This window comes from Pseudonaja textilis, chromosome 2, assembly GCF_049901715.1.
Source record: "Pseudonaja textilis isolate UNSWEBS1 chromosome 2, rPseTex1.2, whole genome shotgun sequence".
In the NCBI taxonomy this organism is placed as follows: Eukaryota; Metazoa; Chordata; class Lepidosauria; order Squamata; family Elapidae; genus Pseudonaja; species Pseudonaja textilis.
Window position 1 is genome coordinate 164,592,723 of NC_141991.1, and position 23,614 is coordinate 164,616,336.

Sequence of the window (23,614 nt, forward strand, 5' to 3'; positions counted from 1 at the left end):
TTAATCATCCCAAATTAGGCAGCCAGGAAGTGTTACAAAGATTATAAAAGGGCATGGAAGAACTTATTTGAGTTATGTCATGAAAATTGGAGAATTGTAAGATAGAGTGGACATCCATAGGATCTGATATCCCTGATCAATACAGGTGCATATACACTGCTCAAAAAAATAAAGGGAACACTTAAACAACACAATGTAACTCCAAGTCAATCACACTTCTGTGAAATCAAACTGTCCACTTAGGTAGCAACACTGATTGACAATCAATTTCACATGCTGTTGTGCAAATGGAATAGACAACAGGTGGAAAGCATAGGCAATCCCCAATAAAGGAGTGGTTCTGCAGGTGGTGACACAGACCACTTCTCAGTTCCTATGCTTTCTGACTGATGGTTTGGTCACTTTTGAATGCTGGCGGTGCTTTCACTCTAGTGGTAGCATGAGACGGAGTCTACAACCCACACAAGTAGCTCAGGTAGTACAGCTCATCCAGGATGGCACATCAATGTGAGCTGTGGCAAGAAGGTTTGCTGTGTCTGTCAGCGTAGTGTCCAGAGCATGAAGGCGCTACCAGGAGACAGGCCAGTACATCAGGAGACGTGGAGGAGGCTGTAGGAGGGCAACAACCCAGCATCAGGACCACTACCTCTGGCTTTGTGCAAGGAGCGACAGGAGGAGCACTGCCAGAGCCCTGCAAAATGCTCCAGCGGGCCACAAATATGCATGTGGCTGCTCAAACGGTCAGAAACACACTCCATGAGGGTGGTATGAGGGCCCAACATCCACAGGTGGGGATTGTGCTTACAGCCCAACACCGTGCAGGACGTTTGCCAGAGAACACCAAGATTGGCAAATTTGCCACTGGCTCCCTGTGCTCTTCACAGATGAAAGCAGGTTCACACTGAGCACATGACAGACGTGACAAGGTCTGGAGACGCCGTGGAGAACGTTCTGCTGCCTGCAACATCCTCCAGCATGACCAGTTTGTCAGTGGGTCAGTAATGGTATGGGGTGGCATTTCTTTAGGGGACCGCACAGCCCTCCATGTGCTCGCCAGGTCGCCTGACTGCCATTAGGTACTGAGATGAGATCCTCAGACCCCTTGTGAGACCATATGCTGATGTGGTTGGTCCTGGGTTCCTCCTAATGCACAACAATGCTAGACCTCATGTGGCTGGAATGTCAGCAGTTCCTGAAAGACGAAGGCATTGATGCTATGGACTGGCCTGCCCGTTCCCCAGACCTGAATCCAATTGAGTACACCTGGGACATCATGTTTCGCTCCATCCACCAACGCCACATTGCACCACAGACTGTCCAGGAGTTGGGGGATGCTTTAGTCCAGGTGTGGGAGGAGATCCCTCAGGAGACCATGCACCACCTCATCAGAAGCATGCCCAGGCGTTGTAGGGAGGTCATAGAGGCACATGGAGGCCACACACACACTACTGAGCCTCATTTTGACTTGTTTTAAGGACATTACATCAAAGTTGGATCAGCCTGTAGTGTTTTTTTCCACTTTAATTTTGAGTGTAACTCCAAATCCAGACCTCCATGGGTTGCTAAATTTGATTTCCATTGATAATTTTTGTGTGATTGTGTTGTCAGCACATCCAACTATGTAATGAACCAAGTATTTCATAAGAATATTTCATTCATTCAGATCTAGGATGTCTTATTTTTGTATTCCCTTTATTTTTTTGAGCAGTGTATTTAGCAAGGCACATATACCATCTTGATTGGCCAATAAGAAATCCAAAGCCATTTGGTTTTGAAGAGTCACCTAAGATATTGAAATTACTTTGGCCCATAATCAACCAAGGGCATCTATAGTCACACTGATGTAAACTTCTCAGCTGCTAAAATGTTAAACAATCCCTATTCCAATTTGGCAACCTCAATCCCAGGTATAACCACATGAACTGTACTGGATAGTCCAATGCAGCTGACTGGTTTAACTGTAGGCAGACAGAAAGGGAAGATAAAGCAGCAAACAGCTGTACTAAATAGATTTTAACTATTCCCTATTTCATGATATTCTAACCACAAGAGGCCTGAATTCCTGGATGTGGCCTAGATCATTTCAAAGGGTCTCTCTCCTTTTTGGTGTACAGCGCAGCCTTGGCAACGGGGAGAGCCTGAGGCAGCTGGGCTTCCTGAACCTATTTTAGCCAGATTTCTTTTCAACAACCATTAGCCGATTCTGAAGATTGATTGCAGACCTTTTCTTGCCCCCAATTTAAGGGAATATTGTTTGAGGCGAGGAATTGGAATATTATTCTTTAATTGGACTATTATTTGCTTAACTTATTTTGCCCTACCAGATAGTCCAGTAACCCATACCCAGGACATTACTGCATCTCTAATTTACCTTGTTTCTTTGCTGCTAGATTGTTATTCACTTGGCATTAAAGGGAGAATTGTCCTCCATGCCTTATGTTTATGAATTTTCATTGCTTGATTCCCCGAGTCAAAAGTAACGGTTGTCTATAATTTATTAAGCATCTCTCCTCAATGCAGGAACCACATTGATTCTGTTGTAGTGCCACTCCCTGATTTTCTCTTAATTTCTCTTTTTGACCTCTCAGACCTACATTTCCTCCTTGTCCCTGAAAACCACCTCTAAATCCTCCTCATCCACCTCTTTTACAAAAACCATCCAAAAATCTTGCTGCAGGGAATTGTAAGAAAATAACTAATCTGTTATTACTAAGGCCAACTGCCAAAAATCAAAATGAACGTGAAATGTAGACCAGTTGGATTCATACAACATATTAACCCATATACTTTAGTTAAGCCATATTAAGGCTTGGCATGATCTGAGAAGTTATCAATTCCTGACGTATAACAATGGCTCAGATGATTTGGGACCAGATCAACTACAAGAACCCTTTAGTTCAAGCTGCCACTTATGACATGCTATACCACATCTCAGCTATTTAATTGCAATTTTATTTGGATAAACAAAATGTACAAATGCCTCTCACCTATTAAAACCTTAGATTTCTATCGCAATTAAAATTATTAAGTTATACAGTTGAGTATTTGACTAGTAGTCAACATAAAGTACACTTACAACTATATAATATTAAAAAGATCATGCATATTATGGAAGTGATTAATTAAACAGGTCAATCTATTAATTTCTCTCCTTCTCTAGGGGCCCTGCCACCTAAGTCTTGTCCAAGGAATACCTCTGTTGAAGACAACGGTTCTCCATATTATTAATAGTCAAGAATATACATTATTGTTTCATGGATTCCTCTGCTGAATATTCAGCAGGATAATAAGGTCCATCTACCCATGACAGACGAGTGTATTTAGCTATATATTCCATGACTTCGTACACAGCCTTCCTAGCCTTGTTAATCTTCTTTGGGATCTCCTTCAGGAAGCCACTGGGAAGATCCTGGAAAGATGTGGCAGTAGAGAGGACATCTTTTAACTCTTTTAAATCATACTGAGCCTGTTGGATTTTTTGTTGAAGATGTTCAGGAAGGCTCTCCTGCATGTTAGTTAAGACTTTCTGGCAGACTTCCTGCATCTTCTGTGCAACACTGTAGGATGTGACAAGAGCACGGGATTCCATCTGTTATGAAACACACACACAAAAGACCTGTTAATTGAACATCATAGATGTTCATCTAAAGTGGGGTAGAGAGGGAGGGGAGGGAGGGGAGGGAGAGACATGGGCATTGAATATTCTGGCTTATGCATGGAGTAATCATTGTTTATTGTTGTTCCCGATATCAGCCAGAGGTGGTATTCAACCAGTTCGCACCTTTTCGGGTGAATTGGTAGCGGTTATTTGGTGTGGGTTGCCGACCCCTGGTAGCGACCCCTGGCTGGCCACATCCCCGACCAGGTTGCCCGGTTGCTCACTTGCCCCGGTTGCTCTCCTAGCTTTCCCTACTGCATGGTGGCCATGGCACAGCTCGGGTGGATGTCCCAGGGCTGCTACACATGCGCACTGCGTGTGCAACCACTACACATGCAGTGCGCATGTGCAGCAGCCCCGGGACATCCACCCACCTGCCTGCCCTCCTGGAGCACATTTTCTTCCTTCTCCCGGCAGACGTGCCTCTTTCAGCCCGGCCCAGCCAGCAGGTGGGCGAGTGGATATTCTGGGGGTCCTCTCCCCGCTTGTTGTGAGATGCCTGCAGCTGCTGCATGCTTTTTTTGGTGTGGCTGCAAGTCTTTTCTTCCTCACACAATTTTGTGTAGGTGTGTATGTTCTGTAAAGGGTCTTTGAACCAGCTCTTCATCTGACCTTTTTCATATATCCTTTATTTAACCTTAGACTGTCTACTATTGACCTCATGCCTTTCCTAAGAGATATGCAGGGGGCGTGCATAAGCGCACCAACGTGCCTACCGTCCCTGTCCTACTGTTTCTTTTATTTTTCTTATATGTATCCATGTATTCATAACTATGTTTTTACTTATACCTATTATCTTGTAAGCAATTGACAAACCAAATAAAAAAAATTAAAAAAATAAATATCCTGAGAAACACACCAAATCTTTTCTTCTGGTGCTAGATATAAATTTTGCATATAAATATATAGTTTGCTTAACAAGGATCCAATCTGGGTCAGTCACTGGGAGTAGAGGTTTAGTCTGTTTAATAATGGTTTACTGAATAAATCATAATTGGCTAGGTTTACCTAGTATGTCTAGCCACAAACCATTGTCAAGTCATAATCTTCAGTGAGCAACAACCATTCCATATTTTCTTGTATCTTCAAAAGATGAAGCATTCTCCTGCTGAGATACCTACCTCTGCCTGATTTGCTTCGCTGCTCTGACTCTGCTTAGGTTGACCTTTGCACCATTCCTTCCACATTTGGTACACTTTTTCTTGACCTCTGTGAACTTTGTAGTCCAATTCCTCCTTGGTATATTTTAGCTATAATGAAGCAAAAAAAAAAAAAAGTCATGCACTGCAAGCCCAGTGTTGTGTTTGACACCATAACTACAAGCTTTGGCTCAAAGGCCAGAGCTATTCATTCCCTAAAGAGCCATGGTGGTGCAGTGGTTAGAATGTAGTACTGCAGGCTATTTCTGCTAACTGCTGGCTACTTGCAATTTGCCAGTTCAAATTTCACCCGCTCAAGGTTGACTCAGTAGAAGAGTGGATAATTACTTTAACCAAAGAAAAGACTTTGTCCAGCTTTGTTTCTACTTGGAAACCACATTGGACTTTTTGCTTGAAATGGAAAGACATGAAACTTTAACTTTGGGATTTGATGATTGTTTATACTATTTAGAACTGTTTATAATGATAGCAATTCTGTGTATTTCTAATCATGGAGTAAGAGGCTACAGTGACATATTCTGTATATTAATTGAGTAAGTAAAAGAGTAAGAGGCTAATGTATTTTGTACCTATATCTGAAAGTCGGATTTTTTTTTCTTGTTTTTCCACATTCGTAATTTTGGCTTTTTTTCTGAACCATTCTTTCCCCATGATTCTATGATTCTCTAATTCCCTTTGTTTTTTTACATTTTATTCTTGTTGAAACTTAATCTTTTTTTTAAAGAAAATATTTTCCCCAAGAGAAAAAAATAAAAGGAACCAAAGTGCACAATCAGCTGGGCATTTTTTTTTTCATTATAGAAATGCTGTAGCCTTTGACATTAGCATTAATAGACAAGGCTCATTTTGGCCTGGGAACCTCAGAGGGCATTGCTAGTGGTTTTCTAACAAAACAAAGTAGATATAGTGAATATTTTTTGGGTGTGTGTGTTTCCAATTGGGCAGGATTAAAGGAACAGATTGGAACTTCAAGCCTTGCAGATGTTTATAAAAGGATTCATAAAATCCTTCCAGTGAGAGAAAATACTTAACTCTCTTCCAGTTTTGGATGTTCATTTCACTCCTCAAGCCCCATAAATCACCCCCCTCCAAAAATGGTATTTGCTAAGGAGATCATTCAGCATCTTACTGTACATGTTCCAACAAGGATGCTGTCTCTCACCCAAGGTCCGACTATTCACCCTTTCTTTTATTTCCCAAGCATAACATAGAATGACTCAGTTTCTTACCAAGTAAAAGAGCTGTTCAAGCTGGAACAATGTCTGCTGTGCACGCAGTTTGAGCTTTATCAGAGAATGATGGTAGGCTCGACTACAGAGCTTGATTGACAAGGAACCCAGGCGCCTGTAGTAACTTGGCTCTTCTTTCTGTTTTTCAAGAGAAGCTGCTCCAGAGCCTCCAGGGTGGTCCGAAAATGCAATGGCAACTAAACAACAACAACTAGATCAAAAGGGATCCCCATTCACAACACCTGAGCTAATAAGATCAGTAGTCACTTTGTTTCACAAATAAAATTCCTCACAATTATGTTTCTGAGAAATTTAGCCACTTTATTCCTCAAATAAATCCCCCTTGATTAAGCTTTGCGGAAATCTGGGCTACGCTTATATATAACTAAAAAAAAAAAAAGAAGACCTCAAACCATCTCCCTCATTGTTAAAAATATTTAATTAGGGAAGTGAGGGGTACATATTTTAGCATATGTACTACAATTTAGTGAGAAATCAGCTTAGACCCAGAAGACTCCTTTTCACTGCCCCTGCCCAGCACTAAGCTATATTAGATTTTTAGTGTAGCATGTTATGTGAACCCAACCTTCGTGGCATGTAAAACAAGATCCATGGCTTATAGGTTGTGTGAAACTCTTCAGTTAAATTTTGTGAAAGAGTGAAATACGTTAAAATACAACCCCTTTGGTGGATATGGGTAGGTACACATACATTTGATCAATAAATAAATTGATCTGCCACATTTTAGGGCAGCGTTTCTCAACCTCAGCAACTTTTAAGATGTGTGGTCTCTTAACTCCCAGAATTCTGTGGGATGCTGGCTAGGGAATTGGACTCCACAATCGTAAAAGCTCCTGAGGTTAAGAAACACTGCTTTAGAATGGTCTTCCTAAAGTCAGAGTAGAGAAAAGCATTTCATTTTTGGTGACCTTACAACAGCCTGTTATGGCCATAAACTTTTTAGATTGGTTGAATCTGCAACTCCCAATAGGCCACCAATTTCTCCTGCACAAGAATACCAGCAGAAGGAAATATGCTGGGCCTGATCTACATGGAGACTAGGATTTTATTTTATTTCTTTCTCTCCCTTTACCCTCACTCTCCTTCCCTAATCATTAGTTTTTATTCATTGCTTAAAGGGACAGAAAGGTCCATGCCTTTCATTTAGGTTAGGAAAATAAGTCTTCAACAGTCTCCACAGCAGAGTAGAAATAACAAATACCCTTTTCACTTAACCTTCAACCTAAACTTCGCCTATGTCTTAAAATTAGCTGTAGCAAGGAGGGTTAATTGGGAAGAGGAGTGATCGAAGGATAGAGGGATTTGGAAGAAAATTTATAAGACTGATAAGCTTGTACTTTTAAAAGTTTGCTAAAACGTGACCTGATTTTTTTTAAAAGTAAAACTGGTTCTATTCAGGAGCATATGGATTGGATACCTGGATTTGATTCTTAGAATACTTTATTCTGCACAAAGGTACATTTATCCATGCCTCTAGCTTTCTTAGTTCATTTTTATACAACTGACTGAGAGCACCTGGCTTCCCTTACAAATTTGGTCTTCTGTCTATTCTATTTTCTATCAATGCTGTAGACTGCATATCCTTTGGCACAAAGATCTTTCTTTTGTTGGAGATGCAGTACAGGTAGTCCTCGACTTACAACAGTTCATTTAGTGACAGTTCAAAGTTACAATGGCACTGAAAAAAGGAACTTATGACCATTTTTACATTTATGACCACTGTAGCATCCCCATGGTCATGTGATCAAAATTCACATTTGCAAAACTCACTTAACATCTTTCTCACTTAGCAACAGAAAGTTTGGGCTCAATTGTGGTTCGTAAGTCGAGGACTATCTGTATAAGCAACTTTATATCCTAGATAAGATCATTCAGTTCCTCTATATTGGCTAGATAAATTCACACAGCATGGTCTTGGGTTAAGTCATGGATGATCAATTATGGTTTGTTGAATAAGCCACAATTGCTGGTTTTTCACATCAGCTGGGTCAAAAGCAAGCAAATCTCCTCCTGATTTAGCATACTCACTGACCAGCAGGAACTCTCTAGGCAAGAGATTTTCCCTATCAAAATTAAGAGCTCTCAATTAAAAAAAAAGAGCTAGAAAATATTAGATTCTATTTTTAAAAAAAACAACTAATCTGTTTAGCATACCTCCCAATGCTTACTTTACTTCTGACATATTTTCAATATTTTATACATTTATCAGGCCAGTATAGTGTATTCTTAGTCTACATTTCCTAGCCAATGCCTTTCAGATGTTTTAAACTTTATTCAAAGGAAGTATTAAAAGTGAATGAATAAATACTGTTAGTTGGTTAACTATCTCAGCTATTATATACATTTATTTATGGATTTTGAAAAAAAATTAACTTATAGTTTTAGAATTATATGCCATCCAGAGTCATTGGCAGAGATAAATGACTATAGAAATAAGTAAATAAATTTAGAGGAAGAAGGCAGAGCCTCCTCGCCGACGGACGGTAGATCGCAACCCTCTGAGGCTATCGTTCGTGCTCTTTCGTCGGAGAGCCCCAATCATCTTGATTAGGAGCTGAAACTGCCGTGGAGGGGCAGCGGAGTAAGAGGAAGCAGCAAGCCTGATTGTGGGGAGCCGCATCTCCCCTCCCCGGGCTTGGCTTTTTTTCCTCCCAAAGATGACTGCAGCGATGGTCTAAAATGGCCATCCCGAAGAGGATGACTCAGCTCGACTAAGATTTGTGCAGGAGGGAAGAAAGAGGTGGATAACATCTGAACCGGGACAACTGGGCAATATAACCAAATAAAAGTACCTCGGGATTAAGGTAACATAGAATTTTTAAGAAAAGAAAAGTGAGCAGCGAAATTACAAAGGGACAGAGAAAAAAAGAAAAATATTTTTGACAGCTAAATGGGGCTTCGAACCGGGAAAGGAAGAAGCTGGAATTAAAGATTTAATGAAATTGGACTAAAATAATTTGGGAATAAACAAGTATAAAATTAAAGCTAGACTTAAGATTGTCAAAGAATAATAATAACAACGTTTACAAATTGGAGACTGGATTGTGTTGGAATATTGAGGTTCGAAAAACCTTAAATAAAAATATAGGGGGAAAAAGTGAAGCCTTTGTATAATGGAGAATGTCACCTTTTGATAAAAATTTAGTTCAAATAAAAAAAAATAGAAATAAGTAAATAAATTTAGAGGTCAAACTTATTAGATCGTGGATAACCAAGAGAGGGAACCGCATAATCTTACGAAATTCTTCATCCGTGATTGGCAGAAAGTGCTCTAGTAAGTCGTCTGATTTGAAGATCATCTTGTCAACACTACTGGACATCATCTGTGCCACATTGATTTCCATTAAAGTGTTCACAGCATTCCTCACTGAACACAATGTCACTTCCATGCTCTCCGCAGCAGCTTCAATGCCTATATCTAGCACAGTATCCATAATATCCTTTGCTTCAGTTAATTTGGTATAAATAGATTCAATGGCATTTGTCATGATCTTGGGGCGAAAATCCAAAACAGAAAGTATCACAGTGAAGAATGACGAAAATCGACAGAATTAAGCACTAGCACATATACTCTCCTCTCTAAATTTGGATTCTATGTCGTTCTTGCATCCAATTTGGATTTGATTTGTATGTTTGTTTTTAATGCAATTACATTTAAAAAACAACAAGAACAAATATACAGGTAGTCCTCAACCTACAACCACAACTGAGTCCAAATTTTCATTAGCTAAGCAAAGGCAGCTAAGTGACTTTTGCCTCATTTTACAATTGGTAAGCGAATCATGAAGTTGTTAAATGAATCTGGTTCCCCCATTGACAATGACATTGTCAGAGGTCAGCTGGGAAGATTACAAATGGTGGTCACAAGACAGACAGACACACAGACAGTGCAACTGTCATGTATACATGCCAGTTGCCAAGCACCCAAATTTTGATCATGCAAGCATGGAGATAGTGCAATGGTCATTAAGTGTGAAAAACACTTAAGCTACTTTTTTGGTGCTGTTGTAACTTTGAATGGGCATTAAATGAATGCTTGTTAAGTTGAGGACTACCTGAACACAATACGAAATTGATTACTGTGTTCTAAGAATACTGAGAAATGCGTCAGGGTAAGAAATGAAACAAAGAAAAAGACTTTTACATATGCAAATACCCCCCCAAATCCTGTCAAATGGTTTATAAATCTGGAACTCAATTACCCTACTAGTATGGTGATGCTGAACCTATGACATGCATGTCAAAGAGGACACGTTTTGGGTAACACACCAGTGTTTACCAACACCCAACAACTATTCTTAAATGCACATGTTGTTCTCATGCAATTTTCTGAGGCCTTGGAAGCTGCATGAGAATGGGGTGGGGTGAGGTTTGTTGTCTTGCAACCTCTGGAGTTGTGTGAGAGAGCCATGCTCTTACACAGCTTCTGGAGGCTCTAAATATCATGCAAGAATCAGACAGTTTTCAGAAGCCACAAAAGAGCATTTTACAAAACCTAAAAAGAAAAAAAAAAGAATAAAGGCCTGGTGTGATCCAGAGCTGCCTCAGATAGGCCATAGAGGCCTGTCAACAGAAAAACACCGCCTGAAGGTAAATGGCATATGGCATATTCTGAGGAATCACACATGATTGGACTGTATTTTTTTCAAAATTAATGTGTAAAAAGTTGTTTCTTGTGTGAGTGTGAGAGAGACACACTATCTCTGAGGGAGATAGGCAATTCAGAAATGTGAATAAATAAAATAAAAAAGTTAATCATTTTCCAAAATTTTGACATGCCGAACCCAAAAGTTTCACCATCACTAGACTAATACTACAATGGACCCTACTAAACTTAAGGGGATGTTTTGCATTTTTAAAAAGCACCAAGAGCATATCAAATACTTGCTGGAGGAGTCCTACTAGTCCAAAAACTTGGAAGGCTTTAAAGGAAAAAATCTTTCTTTTTTTTCTCCCACAGGAAAAAAAGGTTGGTTGGCATTTCAGCATGACCTGGCTGGTACAGCACCTGCTGATCATAGATGGGTCTAAAATCTATGCTTATGAAGCTGATCACCTACCTCTTGTACTGACTACAGTATAGAGAGAAAATTTGTGATCTTCCGAGTCTTACTGAATTACAATGCCCTGCATCCTTCACAGTACCCATCCTATAGATCAGGGGTGGGCAACTATGGCCCTTTTATGAATTATGGACTTCAACTCCCAGAATTCCTGAGCAAGCCATGCCAGCTCAGGAATTTTGGGAATTGAAGTCCACAAGTCATAAAGGGGCCAAAGTTGCCCACCTCTGCTATAGATGTTCGAAGTTGTAATTCAGTGAAATCTAAAATGTCACATGTTGCTTACGTGGATCTACACAGATTGATTAAATGATATTATGGAAGGTCAAGTGATTACCTGGTCCACTGTCTGCTGCATAATAGGAAATTTGTGTTGTAGCCTGCCAAGATTTCTACAGGCAAACATATTTGCAAAAGAAACTGTAAATAGTAAAGATGAAAGAAAGGTTTGATTATTTAAAATATTCCGGTTATGTTCAACAACTACATGTTACTTGTATTTGGGTTTTATTGCTACTTAGCAATACGAAAAGCCTATATTATTTTATGCCGCATTGTAATGATACAAAGAAAAGTGGTCACATGGAGGTGGGATTACAATGCTATGCATTTATTTAGATGGTTGGAAATTCAAGGTCATATGAATAGACATAAACAGCACATCAAAAGATAAGGGCTATGTGCTCTATGCATACCATCTGAGTGCGCTTACTTTGAAACCAATGATCTTTTATACACTGCTCAAGAAAATAAAGAAACACTAAAAAATAAGACATCCTAGATCTGAATGAATGAAATATTCTTATGAAATACTTGGTTCATTACATAGTTGAATGTGCTGACAACAAAATCACACAAAAATTATCAATGGAAATCAAATTTAGCAACCCATGGAGGTCTGGATTTGGAGTTACACTCAAAATTAAAGTGGAAAAAAACACTACAGGCTGATCCAACTTTGATGTAATGTCCTTAAAACAAGTCAAAATGAGGCTCAGTAGTATGTGTGGCCTCCACGTGCCTGTGTGACCTCCCTACAACGCCTGGGCATGCTCCTGATGAGGTGGCGGATGGTCTCCTGAGGGATCTCCTCCCACACCTGGACTAAAGCATCTCCCAACTCCTGGACAGTCTGTGGTACAACGTGAGGTTGGTGAATGGAGCGAGACATGATGTCCCAGATGTGCTCAGTTGGATTCAGGTCTGGGGAACGGGCAGGGCAGTCCATAGCATCAATGCCTTCATCTTGCAGGAACTGCTGACGCACTCCAGCCACATGAGGTCTAGCATTGTCTTGCATTAGGAGGAACCCAGGGCCAACCGCACCAGCATATGGTCTCACAAGGGTCTGAGGATCTCATCTCAGTACCTAATGGCAGTCAAGCTACCTCTGGCGAGCACATGGAGGGCTGTGTGTTCCCCTAAAGAAATGCCACCCCATACCATTAGTGACCCACTGCCAAACCGGTCATGCTGGAGGATGTTGCAGGCAGCAGAACGTTCTTCATAGCATCTCCAGACCCTGTCACGTCTGTCACATGTGCTCAGTGTGAACCTGCTTTCATCTGTGAAGAGCACAGGATGCCAGTGGCAAATTTGCCAATCTTGGTGTTCTTTGGCAAATGCCAAATGTCCTGCACAGTGTTGGGCTGTAAGCACAACCACCACCTGTGGACATTGGGCCCTCATATCACCCTCATGGAGTCTGTTTCTGACCGTTTGAGCAGCCACATGCACATTTGTGGCCTGCTGGGGGTCATTTTGCAGGGCTCTGGCAGTGCTCCTCCTATCCCTCCTTGCACAAAGGCAGAGATAGAGGTCCTGGTGCTGGGTTGTTGCCCTCCTACGGCCTCCTCCACGTCTCCTGATGTGCTGGCCTGTCTCCTGGTAGCGCCTCCATGCTCTGGACACTACGCTGATAGACACAGCAAACTTTCTTGCCACAGCTCGCACTGATGTGCCATCCTGGATGAGCTGCACTACTTGAGCCACTTGTGTGGGTTGTAGACTCCGTCTCATGCTACCACTAGAGTGAAAGCACCACCACCATTCAAAAGTGACCAAACCATCAGTCAGAAAGCATAGGAACTGAGAAGTGGTCTGTGGTCACCACCTGCAGAACCACTCCTTTATTGGGGATGTCTTGCTAACTGCCTATGCTTTCCACCTGTTGTCTATTCCATTTGCCCAACAGCATGTGAAATGGATTGTCAATCAGTGTTACTACCTAAGTGGACAGTTTGATTTCACAGAAGTATGATTGACTTGGAGTTACATTGTGTTGTTTAAGTGTTCCCTTTATTTTTTTGAGCAGTGTATTTTAAAAGCAGCTTTGTGTTTATAGCTTATTGACCACTAAACTGCATTAAGAGTTCAGGCATTTGTTGAAGTGGGAAGATTCTTGGAAGAAAATATGGAGGAGCAGGTCAGTAGCTGGTTCCACTCACAGAATAGTGTTCTAATTTGTAGTGGGCCTATGACCAATTACTTACGTTGAGGTTCAAATATGTCGAGAAGAGGCTCTGTGCTTCTTGCAATATTCTTCACACCTGTCTCTGCAATTTCAAAGACCGCTTGGATAGCTGGGTGAGATTGCTTGGCAAAATTATAGGTAGACGAAACCCACTCATAAGTAGAACCGATTAATGGCACAGCAGCAAACTTTTGGATGGCACACTAAGAAATAAGATACCATAGCATACAATCACTTTTTTGCTGGATCCCAGAAGAACTGGGATCTTGATTGCAGAATTGCAGTTAGATCACATATTTGTGAAAGGCACACTTGTCAATGAAGCTATGATTCATACTGGTGTGTAAAACTGAATAAATAGTAAACTGATACTGCTGAACTCTAGTTTGCTACTGTTTCTTTCTCAGCACATTATTGTGAGGTTAAAACAGCACAATTCAAGAATGTCTAAGAAGTACAAAAGCTTTCCTCAGCATTTTCTTCAGTTCTTTGATAGTTTTATTGTGACTAAAATAGGAGCCTTTGAAAATATATCTATGAAATAGATTAGAAAACCCATGCTGGGTTCTATGCCTGTCACATACAGTTTGACCTTAAATAATATCCTTGCTTCTTCCAGTATTGTCCACTTACCTGTTTATCATCTACAATCCTTACAGGCATTAACTGGGCTCCAGGAGAATGCATGATGACAATATTGAGAATGAGTGGCCAGCACTAGAGACAAAATATCTGATTCAGTCATCACACTAATACATCTAATTACATTACGCACAATTTTATTCTTTTGCAGAAGCAGTAAGCCAGCTAAATAAACAAACCCTACTCTATACCTGCACTTAAGCAGTTTTATTCCAAGCTTGTTTTATTTACACCACAAGGACATCTAGAGATTTCAGATCAGGCTTTAGTGATGAGGTCAAAAAAATTCCTTCTCTTATAGAAAATATCTGATTTCATACATTTAGCTGTATTGTAATGTGATTTGTCTGTTTTGGGCTGATTTTTATTCTTGCACTTTTTGGCAATTTACTAACTATGGTTTGTATAAATTATTCAGGTTTTAATTCTTAATTTATGATTTACAAGTTAACAGTTCAGGTGTTTTGACAAAAGCTCTTTATCATCTATGGTAGGGGTTTCCAACCTTGGCAACTTTAAGACTTGTGGACAAGAATTCCTCAGCCAGCCATGCTGATTGGGGGATTCTGGGAATTGAAGTCCATAAGTCTTAAGGTCGCCAGGTTTGGAAACCTCTGACCTATCAAAAAAGAAAAAGTGATACTTTTTGGAAAAAAACATTTCCAAGATTGCCCCCCCTCAACAAAACAAATATTTCAGCCCCAATTATATAGTTATCAGCTTAATATAGCACAACTCCTTTCTGCACAGTAATAAAAATAGTTTGCATTTCTGATTACAAGTAGTCTTCAACATATGACACAATTGAGCCCAAAATTTATATTGCTAAGTGAGACATTTGTTCAGGGAGTTTTGCCCCATTTTATGACTTTTCTCGCCACATTTGTTAAATGAATCACTGCCATTCTTAAATTAGTAACATGGTTGTTAAGTGAATCTAGTTTCCCCGTGGACTTTGCTTATCAGAAGGTTGCAAAAGCAGATCACAGGGCTCTGGGACACTTCACCGTCATAAATGTGAGCCAGCTGTTCCACATCCAAATGTAAATCACATGACCATGGGGATGCTGCAATGGTCATAAGTGTGAAAAACAGTCACTGTTTAAAATACTGTTGTAACTTTGAATGGTCACTAAATGATCTGTTGTAAGTCAGAGACTAGCTGTATTCACAAACATGTGCATTTCACTGCAGTTTTAAATTCAAATTGGAAAGACCTTTATGGAGGTCAGTTAATTCTGGTCCTGGTGGAGTTTCTCTCTAGCAAGGCCCTCCCCTTGCCACTGCAATCTCAGCCAAGAGTTACAGAGAACTCTAGGGTGATAACAGATTTGATTTAAACTGGTATTTCTGCTTTCCATTAGGGGTATTTTCTCCATACAGGTTGATCAGGTGACCAGGAATGCTCAACAGCTCCACTCTTTCAGTTTTGTGGACCGATGGTTCCTTTCATAGATGGAAATTGAAGCCTTTCTATGCTAAGGAATTTCTCATGCTGGGAATCCTTGGGGTTTGTGGTCTTGCAACCCCTCCTTCCTCAATAACTTAATCAGAGTAGACCAGGGAAACTGGGTGTGGCTCTGCTAATTTCTTAGAACAAAAGCAATTTAGCAACAGTATTTCAGACACAGTATTTTAAGGAGAAACCAAATATTTCTGCAGAACAACCCAAAGGGAAAAAAAACCACAACCAAATATGGGAAATAGCTCTTGTCGAAGTATAGCAAAAGTATGTTGGTTCAGGAGCATTTTTTGTTGCATTGTAGTGCAAGGCCAAGACTCTATATCTGACAAAAGTAAAGTATTTTAGCAAAACCTAAAACCAAGTTATAAGAACAATTAATCTCTTCCGCCAATGTCCAGTATTTCGTATTCAAAATCACCCAGAGCAAATGACCACCTCTGAATGAGGAATTTCCATTCAACTATCAAGCCTGGAAGCCCAACGCTTTGCAAAAAAAAAAAAAGTTAAATTTATTTAAAAAGAAAGCAGAAAGACCAACTTTAAACCCCATTTCGAGGGGGGGGGAACAACTCAGGTTAGTCAATTTTGCAATCATACATACCTCAAAGGCAAAGCCAACGATAAAGCCACTTCCGGCCTCAGTGGTCTTATATACCATAAAACATGAAAAGGCATAGGCGGGCTATCATTGACAGACAGTTCCGAAAAGCAATCAAAAGCTTCTTCCACTGCTGAATGCGAGATAATAGGGTAATTGCATTAGGAAAGACAATGGCTGCAATCCTATACTGTATTCCTTTAACAACCCACAATCAGTTGACTAAGAATTATGTTAACTAGAATGCAAAACATCAAGACGACCCGATGTTAGAAAAGGTAGCTAGATTTACAGTGATCATACTTCCTTTATTGGAAAGGGCAATCTTATTTTTTAACCCTGTCCTTCAGATTTTTTAAATGTGATCAATTTGTGTATGTTGCTCTCTTAATTTTTCTTTGTAGTGCAAAGTTATAAACAATGAAATGTTTGTATCCTTATGAACCTCTTTCAGATTTGCCCCTTTTGAGGCTTACCTTTATTTTTCCCAAGAAAATAAGATTACTGTATGGAAAGTAGAAAAGCTAGTAATTTTCTTTTTTTTACTCTTTTCCTATTTACTCTTCCTATTATTTACCCTTTTCCTATCACCTCTCTTGAAACAAATCTGGAACCATTTACCATCTGTGCAAAGTACATATTGTGTGTAACGGTGAACGTATATGCACTTTTCACAAGAAGCCATGGGATTGATTTCCTGATTTATAGGCAGCTCTCCAGTTGTAATTCAGCGGAGTTGCTTTTGCACAATAAAATAGTTCACAGACCGGTGGGAGCTTCTAGTGAAAGAAACTGGCAAGCAACAGAGAGAAAGTTCATATAAGGACATTCTCTTCTGCAGTTCAATGCGTAGTAGTATAGTAACATATTTTGCAGTGTGTTGTCCTGCAGTGCTATGAATTGTTTAGGTGTAGAGCCTAAAAATCTAACCCAGGGGTCCCCAACTCGGCAACTTTAAGACTTGTGGACTTCAACTACCAGAATTCTCCAGTCAGCTATGCTGTCCACAAGTCTTAAAGTTGCCAAGTTTGGGGATCTCTGGTCTAATCCATTATTGAAAAACGTGGTGTGACAAATGGGTTGCTTGAAGTGGCTAATTGACTTAGCAAGAGGATGGGTGAAGCTTGCTTTTAGCTAATTCTTTAATGAGGCTTCTGAGCAAAAACAAAACAAAAACATTTTGCTAATGATAGGTTTAATTATCACAGATTTTTCTTTTCCTTCCTTTCTTCTTGAACAATGAGCATTCAACAGGGGAAGCTTGTCTGTAAGTTGTACATTTGCCACTTCAGCATTTCTGATAGGGAAAAAAGTTGACATTTCTGAATTCCTTTCTTCTAGATTGGATCTCAGATCTAACAAGCTTCCACCCATTATTTCCTGTTCTGCTGCAATTAATTCAGTCATTCACTCTTCTGAAAAATTATTCACATTGCTCAAGCTCTTTTGCTGATATTGGTAGTGTTTGTTTTACAACCAGTTGTTTGATAGCCATTCAAAGTTATAATGTACTCAAAGTTATTTAGGACCCATCCTCAAAGTTCCAACTGCCGCACTACTTCATGGTCAGGTGATTGCATTTTGGGTGCTTGGCAGCCAACTTGCATTTATGACTGATTGCAATGGCCCATGGTCATGTCATCACATTTTACAACACTTTTTGCCAGTAGCACATTTTGCCATTTTCCAGCAAAACTCCCTTTGGATAAAATTGATTTGCACTTATGACCATACATTTTGCTTGGAGATCTAGTAATTCAACCTGCTGCTCAAGCAGAGATCCAATACTATTCTGGACAAATGATTATCGAATCTTTTCTAAAAATTCTCCAGAGATGGTGCACCCACAACATCTGAAGGCATCTATGTTGTCTTTTTCTCCAATTATAGTGGGTTTATGAAGTAGAAGTCAGTGAAGTAGAAGTCAGTGATTATGAAGTAGAAGTCAGTGATAACTCTGAGGTAATTTTTATATTTTCCTTTTCTAGAGGATTCCTCTTTATTTTAGCAGAATGAGAATTAATATCCAGCTATATAAACAGCAATAGTAACATATTATTTTTGTTGTTTTTCTTGACCTCTAACAGAAGCCATTCTCTGGAGAGTACAGGTTGTCCTCAACTTACAACTGTTCATTTAGTGACCATTCAAAGTTACAATGGGTTTGAGAAAAGTGGCTTTTGACTGTTTTTCACACTTATGACTGTTGCAGCATCCCCTTGCTCACATCATTTACATTCAGATACTTGACAAATGACTCATATTTATATGGTTGCAGTGTCCTGAGGTCACGTGATCACCTTCTGTGACCTCTTGGCAAACAAAGTCAAGCCAGATTCACTAAACAACTTTTAACTTTTAACAATGTTAGTGATTCACTTGACAACTTTGGCAAGAAAACTCATAAAATGGGGCAAAACTCACTTAACAAACTCTTCACAACAACAGAAATTTTGGGCTCGATTGTGGTCATAAGTGAAGGACTACCTGAAATAGATTTAGCAGCTGTAACAATGAGGTTAAGGGCAGGAATTTTTGATAGTTTTGTGATTTCGCTAATTAACACATATGCCTTTTATCTGTGTTCCATTATATTCTCTCCTTAGATCTTAGAATGGTTATCGATGTCTTATTTTCCTTTTTTTAAAAAAAAACATGAACACATTGAACAGATGAAAATAAAAACATTCCCATAGCTTTTTATTCCATCTGTACAGAAACACATGAGAATGGTACAGTATATTACACTCAAATTGCAACAGCGTCCCACCCCAGGTATTGCTCATCTTAACCCAGCATTTCCAGTATTTGAGGGGCTGCTACAGAGAGGAATGGGTCAAGCTATTCTCTAAAGCGCCTGTAGGCCAGACAAGGAATAATGGATGGAAACTGAATAAGGATAGATTTAACCTGGAAATGAGGAGAAACTTTCTGACAGTGAGAACAATCAACCAATGGAACAGTTTGCCCTCGGAAGTTGTGGGAATGCCATCAGTTGAGACTTTCAAGAAGAGGCTGGACTGCCATTTGTCAGAAATGGTGTAGGGTCTCCCGCTTGGGCGGGGGTTGGACTAGATGACCTACAAGGTCCCTTCCAACTCTGAATATCTGTTATCTGTTATTTAGTTGTGTGGGTTCTAATGAGTAATGTCTGCTTGTTTTAAGATTGTTTTAGGACTTACGATAAGTTTCACTCTCTTTTGCTTTTCAGTTGTATTAAGCCACTATGACAATAAACTATGTTTTTAATAGGAAATCTGGCAATTGTACACCTACATAGCAAAAGAAAAAGAAACCCCAAACAAGATGGGGCAGGCTGCGTTTGGAAGGTCTCTAAAATCCGAAATACAGACGGGAAACAGACAGGTTTATGCATTTCATTTCAGTGTAGATAGGAAAACTTCTCTATGATCGTATCTCCATCATTTTGCTCTTTCTGTCAGGCTCAAAGAACCAAGAATGACACGTGGACTTACTGCTGAGTAGTTTTTTTTTAAACTGTTGTTTCCCTTTAGACAGAAATTTGCCCAACTGAAGCAACTTCCTGCAAAAGTATGGGATACACTCTGCGAAGTGCTAGGAGGGCTCCACCTTTGCCCTTTTCCTGCATACCAGAGATTCTAAGCTCCACTTGGCTCTCTGGGAAAGAACCCCTCTTTCTTGTGATTCCAAATAATATTCCTCCCCAGTTTCTCTCTGAACTAAAAGAATGATATGATGATACTGCAGCACATATTGTGGGTGGGCTAGGATTGCCAGATGCTGAATACGGATTGGGAATTGTATGTGTCTGATCTAGGCAGAACACTCTGTGATTTTTCAGCCATTTAGGAATACCCCATCAGAACAGGGAACACATTTTTGCATTACTAGTTCATATCTTCAGTATCACTATACTTGGGGACTTAGTTGCAGTGTGGAGTCTCCAGTGGTAGTTGTATTACTCATGATGTATGTATGCCTTGCAAATGCTACTGATTATGACTTTTAATCTGGGCTTATGGTTTATTTATTTCTTCTTCCTCTTCCCCCTTCTCCTTCTTCTCCCACTTTTTAGATCAACTAACATCATCTTGCACAATCAAACATAGCATCTGGATCATGTTTGCATTTTGACGGAGACGGCTTTAGTTTCATAGGTTGTGGCAAAAAAACTTGACTGACCAGCTTATCACCTGGTCACCTGATGTTGGTTTGGTCAGTACCAGGGGTGGGTTTCTACCAGTTCTGTCCACCTCTGTAGAACCGGTAGCTCTGAAGAACAGCAGACATAGAACCAGTTCTATGTCTGCTGATGTTTTTGCCTACCCACCCACCCGGGCTCTTACCTGATCTTTATTTCCTGATTTTTCAACTTCACCTGCCACACAAGGCACAGCTGCAGTTTAAAAAGCAGGAAAAGAGGGCTGTTTCAAAGGCTGCTTCTCTGCACACAGCATGCTGATGACGATTTACAGGCACGTGGCTCACAGGGTGCAGGGAAGGTCGTAAATCCCGAACTGGTAGTTAACCCTGTCATATCCCACCCCTGGTCAGTACCACCCTGGCAGTTGGACAGTATACAGCAGCACCACTAACAGAAGCAGATCTCACCACCGTATTTTGTTTCTTATAATGGTGGTTTTTAATTTTTGAGTTGCCCAATGTCACTTATATGAGATGGATATAAATCCTATATAATTTGTCCTATATAAATTGGATAAATAAATAAGTAAACTCTAATGAGATTCTTCACTGCCCTGTTCCAAGCAGAGGTATTTGGTATCTACATTGTCTTTTTGTTTGAAATAAAAGGAACTTAGAGCTGAAAATACAATATTGACTAAGCACATTTGAAAAAAGCTTGTGCTGACAGTTCAGTTCTTACTCTCCAACCCTTTGAACAAATAACCTCAGTTAATTCAGTTCCACACCTAAGGAATGTTCTTGGGTGCATTTTTTCTGCCCATCCTCTTTCTGTTTTGGGGTGGGGGGTTGCCAAGGGATCTATTCTGCTGCTCCCAGACTACACAGTAACAAGATTTGAGTAGAGTTTAATCCATTATGGCATTTGCCAGAATTCATAACCTTTCCAGCCTTAACATTGCTTTTCTCAACTCTTTCTGCTGTGGGTGTACAGAAATAAGGTATTTAGGAAAACAATAAAAATATTGAATATTTTGCGAAGAAGTGTGCCCTATGAATGCCCCCTTGCTATTAGGTTGTTATTGTGCATCAGTGTCGACTCCTGGCAACTGCTGGGACTAGTTGCTGCAGTTTTCCTGGCAAGTCCCCCTCCCCCAGTAGTGATTTGCCATGACTTGCTTTCTAAGGCAGAGGGAGAAGGACTGGTCCAAGGTCATCCAGCTGACTTTATGCCTGAAGTGGAACTGGAATTTATGGTGTCCTAGAAGTTTTTCTCATGGGATTAATGGACAAACAGTAAGAAAAAGGTCAGGGAACTTCGTTTTTGTACATGAAAACAACATCAAACTGCCCATAGTTATTAGGTTAACATTGATGGTAACATAAACCTGATTCAATGAAGTAGATTTCAAACATTTCTTCTTTGCTTCTTTCCTTCCTATGTCCAAAATATCTATTGCACCTTTACTAACTATAGTTAGAAGCATTTATACTGTTGTATCTTGTGCACTAGTTATGGTTTTACTTGGCTTGAAGTGCCCTGCTTATAATCACTTTTCCCTTGACCAAGACCTGTTTTGATTATTGCAGCACGTTCTATATGGAGCTGCCTTTGAGAGGCTACAATTGATCCAAAATGCAGTGATTTGAGTAGTTATGGGCAATACTTCATTTACTCATATAATACGACTATTTTGAAAACTGCACTGGTTACCTGTTGTTCCTAGGGCAATTCAAGGTGATGATTATAACCTTTAAAGCCCTTTGTGGCTCAGGATCTTAATATCTTCAGTGCCCCATCAAAGAAGCTGGGTGATTTTAGATTTCATTCATTCATTCATTCATAAAATTCATTTGATCTCCATCTTCTATCCAATGATTCTGGGCTGCTTACAAGATAGAAATACTGAAAAAACACTAAAACATACAAGGTAAAAGCACAGCAGATAAAAAAACATTATGGAATTATGGAATATCATCCATAGGGACCTCATGGCATGCCTTCTAGAATGCTGCCCCCTTTCTCTGAAATAATATTCCACAGAGATCAGTGCCCTGCATTTCTATTGTTCTGTAAAGCCATTAAGACAAGGGCCTTCAAACTTGGCAAGTTTAAGACTTGTGGACTTCAACTCCCAGAATGCCTGAGCTAACATGACTGGAGTAGGAATTATGGGAGTTGAAGTCCACAAGTCTTAAAAGTTGTCAAGTTTGAAGACCCCTCCATTAAGATACAGCAATTAGCCTGTGGCTTTGGGTAGAAAGCTTCCTACTTTTCCAATCCTAGCTTTTCTTTCTTTTAGTTGAATATTATTGCAGTTGTTATTTTTAGTTTGTGTCATTTTGGCTTGACTATTAAAAAAGAGACGTATGAACTGCTCATAATTGTTTGCTCATTGGAATGGTATATAAGTTTAATAATCCTATTAAATAAAAAGATATGTTAATAAATAGTTGTAAAAAATGCAGTACGTGTACGTTTCAACAACACAGGGTTAATAAGAACAACTGTGGATGCATACACATCTTTCAGTATTAGTTTTGGTTTTATGTTTGTTTAGGAAATCCAGCCCAATCAAGATTCCCTAGATACACTGGTGGTGTACTTGTGGTTAAAAATGAGTCTATTCTATGTAGACTATATCATCTGTACAGATTAGCTGTAGGGAATATTGGGATCATAATGATGCTCTCTTGAGAAAAGGGAGCTCAAAACTTATTTGGCTATATTGTTCTAATCTAGAGAGTATGCTATTCACTGAGAAGGAATAACAAAAACAATTGTGGTACTTTCATATCATGTCCAATTTCATGTACTGCAGCTAAATCAGAAATTTATCCAACCTCTCCCAATAATGTGGAAAATGTATTTTGCTGTCAAGATGGACAAAATGGGGAAATGTTTTAAGTTTTATATCAAGAGTGTCAATGAACCGTAAGCTACAACTTATATAACAAAAAATATTTTGAACTTATAGGAAAAGGTCCGTCTAAGAAAGCATTTTATTGGAGATGTAATAAGGATGATGCTTTTTTTAAAGCACATGTTTTTACAATGCTCCATTTTTGGAAAACAGCAGAATATAAAAAATGTGAGCGTGAAACAAATGTTAAAATTTCAGAAGATAGTATTCTCTTGAATTACATTACCTATTACATGGAATTTGACAACCTAATAAT

The 23,614-nt window shown here is 39.6% G+C and overlaps 1 protein-coding gene across 2 annotated transcripts; it reads right to left on the reverse strand.

The window, feature by feature from the left end:
• Positions 1-2,934: 2,934 nt before the first annotated feature.
• LOC113444090 (perilipin-3-like) lies at positions 2,935-22,252 on the reverse strand. Of its 2 annotated transcripts, none has more exons than XM_026712658.2 (8): positions 22,149-22,252; positions 14,238-14,321; positions 13,624-13,807; positions 11,469-11,551; positions 9,307-9,559; positions 6,048-6,244; positions 4,780-4,908; positions 2,935-3,589 (listed from the first exon to the last, which is right to left on the reverse strand). In XM_026712658.2, exons 2-8 carry the CDS (start codon positions 14,289-14,291, stop codon positions 3,245-3,247), a joined length of 1,245 nt encoding a protein of 414 aa, XP_026568443.1. In that variant the 5' UTR covers positions 14,292-14,321; positions 22,149-22,252; the 3' UTR covers positions 2,935-3,244. The 2 variants fall into 2 exon arrangements, with proteins under 2 accessions (XP_026568443.1, XP_087782458.1); XM_087926332.1 differs by lacking the exon at positions 22,149-22,252 and adding an exon at positions 16,313-16,406.
• Between the last annotated feature and the right edge of the window lie 1,362 nt (positions 22,253-23,614).